This window comes from Ptychodera flava (genome assembly GCF_041260155.1).
Source record: "Ptychodera flava strain L36383 chromosome 23 unlocalized genomic scaffold, AS_Pfla_20210202 Scaffold_24__1_contigs__length_23054250_pilon, whole genome shotgun sequence".
NCBI lineage: Eukaryota > Metazoa > Hemichordata > Enteropneusta > Ptychoderidae > Ptychodera > Ptychodera flava.
The window spans coordinates 737102-750316 of NW_027248278.1; the positions used below are offsets into that span (position 1 = coordinate 737102).

Genomic DNA, 13215 nt, shown 5'->3' on the forward strand with positions numbered 1-13215 from the left:
CAATATTACAGTGAAATCTGTCGATTCTGTTAGCGATTGATTTTTTAATATAAAGAGATGTGCCGCCACTAGGGCGGCCCCTTTGTCCCTGTCTAATGGCGGGGAAAGAAAAAACTTTGTAGTCTGGCAGAAATTCAACAAAGTCATTTTTCAGGCAGAAAGTTTCTAACAGTCCAACGATATCAAACTGTTTACAGAATGAATCAAAATCCGTGTCATTTATTTTGGTTTTAAGACCGCGTATGTTCCAAAATAAAATTGAAAGAGCCACTTTCTTCGGACCTTGGCCACCGTCCTAGCTTGGATACTGTCTTACTTCTTTCACCTGGCCGGAATTTTCATCAACTTTGAAGATAGTTTTTACGCCATGTTCATCCGTAATATGTAGCTTATCATAACGAATATGGATCTTCAAGGTGTCGTTTTCCTCTATTTTGGACTTTCGGAAGGCAAACAGCTTGGCACGTATACTTCGTATTCTTCGAGAAAAGTCCTCCCCGATGCTGATATTCGTGCCTTTCAATTTGTTTGCATTTGACAGAATTTTGACTTTGTCCTTGAACTTTGTACATTTCGCCACAATCGGTTTTCCTCCTCTCACAGACGGTGCATTTGGTATTCGGTGAACTCGTTCGAATTCGATATCATCATGCATTTCCAACTTATTTTTCAGTACGTGTTTTACCTTTTCTTCTGAGGAGTCCCATGTCTCGTTTGGACCGTCTTGCTCGATACCATAGAAGACGAGATTGTTTCTCCTTTCTCTGTTTTCTAATTCGTCATTATCTCTCCTTAGTTTTGTGTTTTCTTGTTTAATTTCATCCAAGGACTTTTTAATTGCAATGAGAGAGTCGTGATTTGAGTCCAGTTCGGCAACTTTTGAAGAATTTTCTTGTAGTTGTTGACGAAAGTCCAACATGTCGTCTTCTATATTGTCCATACGTATTTGTAAATTGTCCAACTTTTGACGTATATAGTGCGACTCACCGATAAGTTTATCTAGTTTTTCGTTCACTCCTTGTATGTCAGCCTTTGTCGCTAATTCAGGTTCTGAGCGTAGTCTTGGTGGTCCAGGGTTACGTTCCACGTTGCCGGCAATGACGAGTAAGCTGACCAGGCATAGCTTGATAGAGAGTGACAGGTGACGGTTGAGAAGTGGAATGACCAACGTGGCAATACTTGGCGGCTTCCGTGCCCTGCATGGGTTTCCACCACGAAAACAACCGATTTTGGCTCTATATTGAGCAAGATCATCACCCATTTCTCAAAATATGTAGAGAATACTGAGTTGATGGGTATTATGTTGTCAAATGCCTTGAAAGTAGCATCTAAAGCTGACTTTTGAATATTTTTTCTGGAGCGGATCGTTCGAGTGTGCTGCCACTGAGAAAGTTACGTAAGGCCCCGTGTAAATAAAGTAATGTCAATAATAAACAGATATAGCATCTAAGGGACCGTTCAGTTTTTACGGCCGGGGGGGCCGGCAAAATCCAGGGGGGGGTTCATCGTAATTTTGGAATCCACAAAGGGGGGTCATCGCTTTTTTCACTGGTAGGAAAGGGGGGTCACCACATTTTCAAAAACATAATACCAACAATAAAGTTCACTTTATGCCATGGCCATGATCGACCCTCTTTACTGGCGGGCCGCCTTCGGCGGCCCACTACAATATATATACATTATGTATTACCCATGACCCTCTTAACGGGCAGACGCCTTTGGCGGCCCACTCCAATTAGGTTTACTTCATGATCCGACCCTCTTTACCGGTGGCCGCCTGTGGCGGCCCACTACAATAAATTGACTTTATGTAATACCCACGGCAATCTTACTTAAAATTCCCAATTGAAGCCGCGGCTTGTATTAGAAACATTTTTGAGGGACCCCTGGGATCACGCACTGAATAATGGTAATGGCCGCGCGCCTTCAGTGGCCCTGTCCAGTAAAGTCTACTTTATGCAATAGCCATGATCGACCCTCTTTACCGGCGGGCCACCTTTGGTGGCCCACTAGAATAAAGTTTACTTTACGTAATGGCCCATGACCCTCTTAACCGCAGGGCTGCCTTTGGCGAACCACTCTAATAAAGTTTACTTTATACAATGTCCATGGACATGAGTTGTCTATGGAAATGAAGTTAAAAATTGCCTTACAGTCGTCCTAATTAACAGACGTTTCAATGGATGTGGCTGACAAGTTTGTAAACTGGCATCTCTGCTACACGAATAAAGTGCGCCGCGTACCGGAGTTCAAATCCAAACCATGCGGGTAAATTTGACATATGGGTTTTGGTTACTTTTCAGAGGGGGGGGGGGTCATCATTTGTTTTCGTCTGACAAAGGGGGGGTCATCTTTTTTTCACAAAAAATACAGGGGGGGTCTATATTTTTTTGAACACCGGCGACAAGATTTTGCCCCCCCCCCCCAGGCCGTAAAAACTGAACGCTCCCTAATGATGTCCCATTAGAATTTAACATATCCACGTCGTGTGAAAACTGTGTCCCACTGACAATGTAGTTCAACAATCAAAACAGCGACATAAATTTATTCACCTGAAATCTTTCCTATTGCTGAAATCCCAAGCCGATGCATGACAGACCACATCCCTGCCATCGTCTGGTTTGGTCAACATTGAATATTCCCAGAATTCATCTGGAGTTGCTTTCAGACCCAGAGAAACGAAGAACTCTTCCGATATGCTAAACATTCTGTCGACGTCATAGCCCTTTATGATATGAAAATGATGTACACGTTACGATCAGTTTTGATGAGGAACTTTACATGTTTTATTACATTCTCAGTGACTTTACAATCTCAACTGGAAGCTGCAAGAAAAGGTTCATTTTTACATCCCACCCCTTGTGATAAAAACACTTGTCCCTCCTCGACAACAAGATAGTATCATTGCCCCTCCCTAGGTCTTGGATGTGTAGAAAGGTTTAAATGTTATAAATCAAAATATTGTGTTATGCTTAAGGTTCCAAGACAAGAAATGTGACCTTTTTAATCTAACAATTCTCTAACGGTTAATAAGCTCAGAACCCCAGTAAAGTATACATTTTCTGAAAGCCTAGATATACGGGAACATTTTGGTAACCACAGTGTCACCATTATTTACGTAACTATCACGTGACAATGTAATTTGCATAACCTTTCAAAAATCGGTTTTTCCTATGTTTTGTCTCAATACTTCAAAATATCTTACTCAAACTTGCTGGAATGCAATCTGTCACAATACCCTTCCAAAGTGTGTCTCAGATTTTTTATATCTTGCTTAGTTTTTTTGGAGCACAATTTTAAAGAAATCAATTATGGTAAAATTCACTGCTCTACAAGTGTTTCAAGCATAACAACTGTTTAAGAAGGTTTAAAAAAATTCTGAGACACACTTTTGAAGACCCGTAGGACAGCTTGCACTCACACAAATTTCAGCCACATATCTCAAAGCATTGAAACAAAACATAGGGAAAACCGAATTTTTGAAAGGTTATGCAAATTACCTGTCATGTGATAATTATGTGAAGAATGGTGACACTATGGTAACCAAAATGTTCCCCTATATCTAGGATTTCTGAAAATATACAATTTACGAGGGTTCTGAGCTTATTAAACACTTGAGAATTGTTAGTTTAAAATGGTCAATTTCTTGTCTTGGAACCTTAAGAAAACAAAAAAATTCTGTTATGTTTCTGAAATGCAGCAGAATATCAGACTTCCCGTTGACACGAAATTAATGGATACAGAGTTAGGGAGAACAAATCAAGTTATTGAGGATACACTCAAACTGTGACACGAACCGCTGCTAGACAATCGATCGATGGTATGGCTTGATGGCAAGGTTTGATGGCATAGTTTGAGAGTATGTCATGGTGGTGGTTTGATGGCATAGCTGTAGTGAACCCTCAGTGAGAATACATGTATATGACTTTACCTGTCTGTTCATCTCATCCGTGACGTCAATGGTCGGTTTATCAGGATAGGGTGTGACTAAATCAAGAATATTATTCCATTGTTGTGCCCACATATTCCCTGTTTAGTAGGTGGGTAAGTAAATAAATAATAATGAAATGGGTGTCGACATGAAATTAGTTTACATTATTAACTAAACTTTTCCTTTTTAATGTTCCAGTCGGCGTGTATGATGCTGAATCCGACATCAAAATGACGCCATCTAGTGTTGATTGGTCCATATGCGCCTTAATGATGTAGGATGTAAAATTTGGCTGATTGAGATTTGAAGTGTAGGGATCAATAACTTGAACTCTGGACTTCATGCTTTGTTCCTTCACTGTTTAATTTTACCGATAAACTATATAGTATATTGAATAAAGCAACCTCATCTATAGTCACCGCACTGGCGTTCTTTTACCTCAACGTATGCAATTATGCATCGGCATTCTGTCTCGTTAAGCAAGAAATAAATTATGACTATATGGTTTGCAAACCTAAAGACATGAAGATTGAGTGATAAAATTGTATACTGGGTATATACAGCCGTCAGCAATTCTAGATTGAAGAAAGTGACAAAATTGTTTCGTCACTGGAAAGATAAAACTGGAGAAAAACTTACCAAGAAGATGGGCAGGGATGCCACCTTTTTGACTAACATACTCTTCACCGTAGTGTCTGGCAAGTCGACCGCGCACAAACGCATGTAACTGTTCATAGAGTGGTAGCAGGTCTTTCCATAATGCTAAAACATCGGATTCCAAGTCGTCAACTTCGTACCAGGATCTCCAATACGCCCCCATGTCAGGCTGATCTGTGAAACCAAATCAGGTTGAAACTTGCACGTAACCTTGATTTTCCTGTGTTAAGTATCATTTCTTTGAGGGAATTAAGAATGAAGTAATTCATCGTAGAATGCATTGCTACTCGCAGTTTGTGTGCACAACACAGACCTATGACCTAAAATCCGTAAAATAAATTATGTTTTCGTCGTATTCTTACAATCTGGCATTTCCCACAATATAAACGAGTTCCGGTAAGAATTTAATATCTGGGATACATCATCTGCTTTGCTACTTCGCCAAACCGTAATGAAACGAGGCTGGTTCCTGGCTAACTCTCATAAAAAACTTTGAAGCAAATATTTTGCAGTCATTTTCTTGGACATATATTAACTAATTATCTTTTCAAACGTTAGAAGTGTGATGACTGTTACTGGTCGGCTGACAAAAGCAATCCACTTTGTTTAATTTTTTCCTTTCTTTGCAGTTTGGTTTATTTGAAAGATCTCTGATTACATCAATTATTCATGATTGTTTAAGATTGGGATGAATGCAAAACTATATATGCAAATGATTGACACTCCATTTTACAGTCGGAAAGGTGATATAATCAGAATTTACCGTTACCACAATCGAACAAATTTTTTGTCTAATGCTGAGAGAAGTCTCAGAAAAATTACAAAAGTTTCTGTTATATCCAGACCCCTTTGTGTTTATTGTCTTGTGCCTGTAGGGCCTATGGCCGTGGGTTTGTAGTGGTCGGAGTATATAGACAAGTAACAGGGAACAAAACGTGTACGAAGATTTTTGATAATTCTAACAAAAATTACATTACCATAACAACTGTTCAGTCGACAATCTGTTACTTGTTAGAAAGTTTAAGAAACGTGGTCGATTACTTACCATTTTCCAAAGCCGCCTGGTTGGCAAGGTCAACGAACTCTTCGTACAGATCTTTCATGTGTGGTCCTGTTGAGTTTCGCCATCCATTCCAAGCCCATACCAGCCGATTGTAATCACGTTCATTTGCCATTACCTCGGTCAGGCCTTGTTTTTGAATTCGAGTGAAAGATGACAACTTTATTTTGTAAAATTCTAGTAGTAGTACTTTCTTATGGTCATTTCAGTGCACTCATCGCCTCAGTTACATTAGTAATCGCTCAAGACACTGGTTGTGACAATTTGCAGTATCTTACACTCCGTTGATGGAAGGTTTAAATGTCCAAAATTTGTCTCACATTTGTTATATTCCTTTTCAACAATTGAAATCATATATTGGTGCTCATTGAATATTCATGACGATATAACCCATTCATTAAAATGTCAGGTTTATACATAAACAGGTGATATCTAGAATATTTTGCATCCGTTGTGTCATGTTTGATGAACAACACGTACGTGAAAGGATAAAGCTATAGTGTCTGTCTGTCTGTCTGTCTCTGTCGCTCACACACACACACTCATACACTCTGTCTCTGTCTCTCTGTCTCTCTGTCTCTGTCTCTCAACTTATGATGGCGATGTTCTATACATACCAGGTTCCAGATAGTAACACGTGTGTGGATCGTCTTCTTCACATACTGTGGCAGTGGAGTAGATAGTTTCCATTTCTGACAAGACTTGGTTGTACTGATATGGAGTGTGAAATAAGAACGATCAAAACGAAGACAATGTTCGCTATTGTTATGATCTATGATCAAATGATGACACAGCACATCAAATGATGATACAGCACATCAAATGATGACACAGCACATCAAATGATGATCAAAATCATTTTTAAAACAATGACAGATTTACGATAACATGACAAGTATTACATGTATACACGCCGTAGAAATCAGGTCATTCACTGGCATGATTAAACGTGTTTTACACGACAACTTCATCCTTAAACATTTTAGAACAGCATAAAATGATGTCTATTCTAATAGTCCACTCAGACGGTGAGCGATGCATTCAAAATGTACTCTGAATTCTTCTGAATCCTATGAAAAGGTCACAGGGTGTTTTAGTTCACGGTAACCAACTCGCAGTGTTTTTAATTGCCTCATGATATTTGATCATAAAACGTCACCAAGTAATGTGTGTACCTACAGTCGTGACTTACCGATTCTTGTAAATAGAGTAGAAGTTTTCCTTATTGATTACAAACAAAAAACCAACCATACAAACAAAAGCTATTTCTACACGTATAGCGTTCTCTCTGCTGTAGCCACACCTTTTCACAACTACAGTCTCGGTAAAGGGCTCGAAAAATTATTTTATCAATCGTAAATTGAAAAATAAACAAGAAAAATTGAATATCCAAGTCATTGGTAAATTTCGTAGTCAAATGCTATGATTCACTATTACATAGTAGTAAGACTTTAAACGTCACAGTCTGTTTGCATATAAAAGTAGATGCACCTCGATATCGTACATTTGAACTCTCGATTGTTTGTGGGAGCTGATTTTCAAGTTCTTGAAGTGAGGAAAAATTTCACCGTATTAGTTTTTTGAAATTGAAAATTTATTTTTCCCATAGAGTTAAAAAGTGATGGCAGCCATTTTTAATTTCAAATATGTTTCTATAGATGTCAACGTTGCACGGAGACTCGGACCCCTGTCTTTTGTTCTTGCTATGGTAAGAGAATGGTTGTGAGTTTCGTTGAGGAAAATCTGAGCCAAAGTTGAAGCCTTTCACCTTCGAGGTGTATACTACCTTAAACTACTGACAATATTTGTATTTGATTGACCCAAGTCTAAACCATGATGGTTTATCATGGTATCTATCTACGTGTCTGTCTGTCTGTCTGTCTGTCTGTCTGTCTGTCTGTCTGTCTATCTATCTATCTATCTATCTATCTATCTATCTATCTATCTATCTATCTATCTTTGTTAACTTCGCTACATTGGCAGTTTATTTTTCAACGCCATCTTTCAATTAGTAATACAATTGTTACTGAATAGACAGCTGAACGAAAAAGCAGAATATCCAGACTTTCATCAAAACTAATCCCCGAAGTACAAGCGACATACAAAATCTACGATACAACGGATTTCATCGACAAAGTCAATATAAATACCACAAATTTCATTTTAGTGACAATAGACATTGTTTCATTGTACACTGATGACACAAGCAATTTATGGCAGGGGCAGAATACAATTCAGAAATAAATTTTGGAAATCTACGGGTAAAACCCGCTACACCTCCATGATATAGCCCAGCGCATTGGAATCAATTGAAAGGACTGTGAACAAATACATAGATGCAGCTTTGTCTGTGAAGCTGTCCCCTTTCCCTTCATCTTTGAAAATACAGGGAAAATGCTTGCAAGAGTTTCACAATCAGTGAAATAAAAATACTATACAATTTGTGTTTTTACTACAACTGAAACATGCGATGCGGTGGAAAGTGTGTCTGTGGATATCAGTGATAATGTTTGTTCATGCATCATTGTACGATCAGATTACATTCTGTAAAAACCCTTTCCTATGTCCTAGGGTTTTTTGATATATCAGCAGTTTTTTCTCTCTGAGAATACATTGTGAGCGAAACCATTAAATTTCAAGTGTGGATTGGAGACATTTTTTCAAGACGGAGTATGTAGTTTTTCGCCATTTCACTTTGTTTTTAAGTCATTAAATCACTTTGGCAGTATCATAAGCACTACACCAAATAACAGAATACTAACAAATAAGTCAGGATGCCCTGGTCACTTTCAACATGAAAAAGGAGAAACAATAAAAGCCACAGCAAATCTATCTTCGGTGACGCCAGAAGTTTATTACACACGTATGAGAATGATAGTTTCCCGGGGATAGTTTACCGTAAATGTTTCAGTTTGAGTCATGTTAGTCAAGGTGGTGTGTCTGAGTAACACTTTAATCATAAAATATATCGCGATAAAAACCTTCAATAGACTGTATTTGGAGCGGAAACTGACCTGCATTTGAATTTTCTACTTGTGCAAACGTTGAGCGAAATCCGTCTATGCATCTACACGGCTCCGGACGGATAGACGGACGCACGGACACACGGCACTCTTTCTATAAACCCCTCCTCGTTCGGCGGAGACTAACAGCAAAGCGCCGAACAAGTTGCTCTCCTGTCAACTGTGGGGCTTAAGCGGGATAAGGACAGGTCTAAACCGTACACATTCTGTGCATGGTATTGTATTTCATGTCGGCTCTACACCTCTTCACGCCTGACCTAATCTTAGCTCTACTCTGATGACAAAACCTATACAAAATAATCGACTTTTTCGGCAGTTCTTAAAGTGGCAGTCATCAACTCCTTGTTCTTGCATAAGTAGTACTTATTGACACCGATGTTTACTAGCGGTTTGTCGTTTGTTCTCCTTTAAAGTTCTTTCCCGTTGATTATTTTGTTAAGACATAAAACTGATAAAAAGCCCGCCCCTTTAAAACCAGGGCCGACCCAGAGGCGACATCATAAACTAAGTGAGAACGTGACTACACATGCTTTAACTTGGGGTTCCTCTCCGAACAAGTGATTTCGCTTACCCTGAGTAGATCATCATCTTCAAGTGCTGATGATCCAATGTAGTAAATTTTTTCAAGCTGTCGCTTGGTGTCGCTGCTGAAAGATGTCCAGTTGTACTTCTCCACCTCCCCACGTGATAACAGGTCAAATTCCGACGCTTTTATACTCTCATTGATCTGACAATTGATAAGAATATTGGAACATCTGTCATGCACAACCGTAAGATTTGAGGGAAAAAACGAAATAACCTAATCATCAAGCAATGAAATCAGGGAACAATGATGTTCTTTACAGAAACTTTATGCATTTTCTCCGAAATCTACACATGAAGATTGTCTAACTCATCTTTATAATGTTATTCTAAAAATACAACAGATGAACTGATGATCACCTCAATGATCACATGATCACACCAAATGAACTTATTGTACACTTAATCCATCACATCGATGGCTTATATAATTATTTTCTCTCTCTTGGTATACGAACACGATAACGGTATCGCGTGACACCTGGACAGTTTTACGTTCATTGTGTAAGTTTCAGTCAATTCTGCTATCCTAAAACGCTTAAATTTTCATAGAATGAAGTTCTACTATAACTAAGCTTGAATTATGTGACCCTCGTTGTTTGGACATAATTGGGTTTCATGCATGCTTTACGCTATATATCACAATGGATTGCAAATTTAATTTTTGTGCGAAAACATTCAATGACCAGCTGTGAGTCGATACTTGTGACTACTTTGTATCGATAACGAAGATTTAGAAATCATTTCACTCATATTTATGTCACGTGACTTGTAACAATGAAACTTCTTTTCGATCTTTAGGATTTCGGATTAAAATTTAACAGAATATAAAGAAAAACAACCAAAAAGTGTTGTGTAATGGAAGAAAATATTTTATTGAAAAAAATTACGATATTCTGTATGAGGATTTTTTTGATATTTTGCGGACATACTCAATATACTTGTTCAATAGAAATTTTGAAATGTATAACGTTGTATATGAGTGGCTTAGTCAACAGCTTTAGGGCGTCTATTATTCCAGAATCACTCTATACTATTGCTCTTAGGAAATTATTAGACGTATCTGACGGTGAGGTTTCTCTGATATTACTGTCTGTTCGGCGTAGTTGTTGGTTATGTCTTGTAAGAATTGTAGTAAAATATCATTCATCAAAAATACACTACTATATCGAAATGAGAATATACCGGAGTCTTTTTCAGATAGTTCTAACACGATATAACGTTTAAAAACACCAGGAGCTTACCCTGATACCTGGTTGATTAACCTCGATAAGATATGACTGTTCAGCCGTGCTACCAGTCGTTGATTAACCTTGCTTAAAACAATCCATCGTTAGCAGATATTAAACTAGACCTGAATATCCGTCATTTGAGGACAAGAGCTAGGAGGCTAATATAGGGACAAATCCTCCGATTTAATATTTATCTTAAGCCAATTAAAATAATCAGATCTTGATCTTAAAGTGTCTATTCTGGAATTAGTTTTTTTAAGTCCTAGATATCGGGGAGTTCAGTCACAGACATTTATACAGCAATGTCATATATGAGAATTAGGAAATCTACCGTTTTTCCTTTTTGTCTTCAATATAAATAAAACAAGAGCTCTACCGAACTTTATCTTTGACGCAGTAAGCTTACCTTTTTCGAAGGCGGACATGATTTCCAGGTTGTTCTGTCATGTCCAATAATATTTTGCTGAATAGACTTACACTTTGCCCCACCCATTGCAGCTCGTCAGTTGACTTACAGAGTGTCTCGGTGTTCAGATTATATAGTAGTTATACATTCGCTAGCCTGGAGCACTGAAGAGACTCTTTGCTTACAAAGTTCACACGTATATAAACTAAAATATCAACCCAAGTTAAACGCTTTGTTCATCCACATGAGCAGAACTTAGTCCATTAATATACTGACAGTTAATGCTGAGTTGATATTAAAATACACTGGTTTGATTGGTTTGATCTTGTTTTTGTTATATTGTAATATAATTTCAGTTTACGGTGGACTACTGCTGCTGTGAAACTATATTAAAAACCTATCATGATTCTGGTGTTTAATGTAGTTCCAACTACTTCCTTGATATTCACTGGATAACAACTCCTTTACTTGACTAACATGTACCGTATTGATTTTGTCTGTGAAATGGTTGAAAGTACAAATTGTAACCTTGATTACTTTAAGGCAGAATGCGCCAAGGGGACAGATATTCGGACTACCAGACTTCTTACAATTTTTTTTTCTGATCTACCACTTGTGAAGGTTCATTTTAAAGCTCTTGGTGTAAAAAAACTTTCAATCGTCTTAGTATTTCGAAAATCGAAAATTTAATTTTCCCCCAGAGAGTTGACACAGGGATGGCGGCCATTTTAAATTTCAAATATCGGAAAATCTTGGGTAATTTGTTTCTCTAGTACCAAAATTTGCATGGTGACGTCTAATTTTTATTCTTGATTTTGAAAGTGAACGGTTGAAAGATTCCTTGAGGAAAGTTTGAGCAAAAGTTCAAGTCTTTCAATAGTGACAGCAGACGTGATGATCAAACCGACAGATCAGACAGGCAAATTTGTATCGACGGAAGTCAGTAAACAATATCTAGTTCCGTCTCAGTTCCAATATGGCTAGACATGACCACATATTTAGCTGTGTATTGATAGAAGAGTTCCCTACTAAGCTGTCACATTGTCACAATACATGTTACTGACCTTCAAATCATTAGAATGATAATATTGTATTTTAGATTTCATGAAATAATAAAGAACATAACAGAATATTAAATGTCATTTGTACACTGTATAAACGTGAAGACCGACGGCCAACTTGGATTAATTTTGTTTACGATTAAAATTACGACAATCCAGTTTTCGTGCTTATTCTATGGATTAGGTTATCTCTTTATCAGAGGTCGAAATAATTGAGAACAGGCACACCCTAGCACGGCATTGACAAAGATGTACATAACGGAACTTAATCAACGGAGAGGGCGAATTCGTAGATAACTGAAAGATAATTGGACCAAACTCGACGTTACAGAACAAAATTGTTTCCCCGCCTGTAAAATTCGGTAATAGTATTTGGTGCCTTTATTGCACAACAGATTGATTTAATAAGTAACAAATTGCTAAATCTCATTACAGTCTTCTTCTTATCTTTGCACCAAAATTGATATTTCGTAACGGAATCGTCGTCCAACTGGGTAGGTCAAAGTTCAAACTATAACCTAAATTCATTTGTGCTGAAATATCCGTTATAAAATGATTAAAACACAATTTTTCAATGACAAATATGCGAACAAATACTTTAAATATGAAGTACGCTGATAATACAAGTAATGTAAGGGCGGGGCAGACTCTGCTGTGATGGCAGCGCTATGTTGGCAAGTAAGACGAGACTGTGATAGCATGCACTGCTGGGCGGTGATGCCAACCACAAACGTTCATGCTTATCAGGGTCTTTCTGGTAGCATAAAATTATCTCACTTATGTTCAGTGTTCAAACATAGAGACGTTATTGGCAATTTACTGTTTCTTTTCCATTTTTTGCAAAACATGAATTGTGACATCTCTATTTCAAAGTTTATATCGAATGAAAATACTTTTTTCAACGAAATAAAAGTTCTTTCAAAAATCAGGTCTTCGGGGGCTACCACCGTATGCCATCAGATTTGGACAATCAGTCACTCAAGATAAGCAGCCAAGGACAATGTGAACGTTGCTTCTAGTTTGACAATGCGATTAAGTCAAAGTTTTGTCGAAGTCACGAAATAAAGTTGTGACAAGACGACGTTGAAAAAAGGATCATATTCGACATTGACGTTCACGACAACATTGACTAGCTCATCAGAGAACATGTTGAAACGATTGCAAATCCTACCATATACAGATGAAATGATTACAAGTCCTACCATATACAGATGATCACATGTTTGCTGACGTATTTTATATCCTGTAAAACACACAGAAAAC

General features: G+C 37.8%; 1 protein-coding gene across 1 annotated transcript in view; it reads right to left on the reverse strand.

Moving 5' to 3' along the window:
• The window catches only part of LOC139124629 (angiotensin-converting enzyme-like), a 41907-nt gene that overhangs the window by 28114 nt on the left and 578 nt on the right, over positions 1-13215 (reverse strand). Inside the window, exons 2-7 of the mRNA XM_070690756.1 lie at positions 9243-9398; positions 6266-6359; positions 5634-5777; positions 4571-4762; positions 3932-4029; positions 2553-2725 (exon numbers count right to left, since the gene is read on the reverse strand). Coding sequence (XP_070546857.1) covers positions 2553-2725; positions 3932-4029; positions 4571-4762; positions 5634-5777; positions 6266-6359; positions 9243-9398 — 857 coding nt within the window. The remainder of the gene's footprint in view (positions 1-2552; positions 2726-3931; positions 4030-4570; positions 4763-5633; positions 5778-6265; positions 6360-9242; positions 9399-13215) is intronic.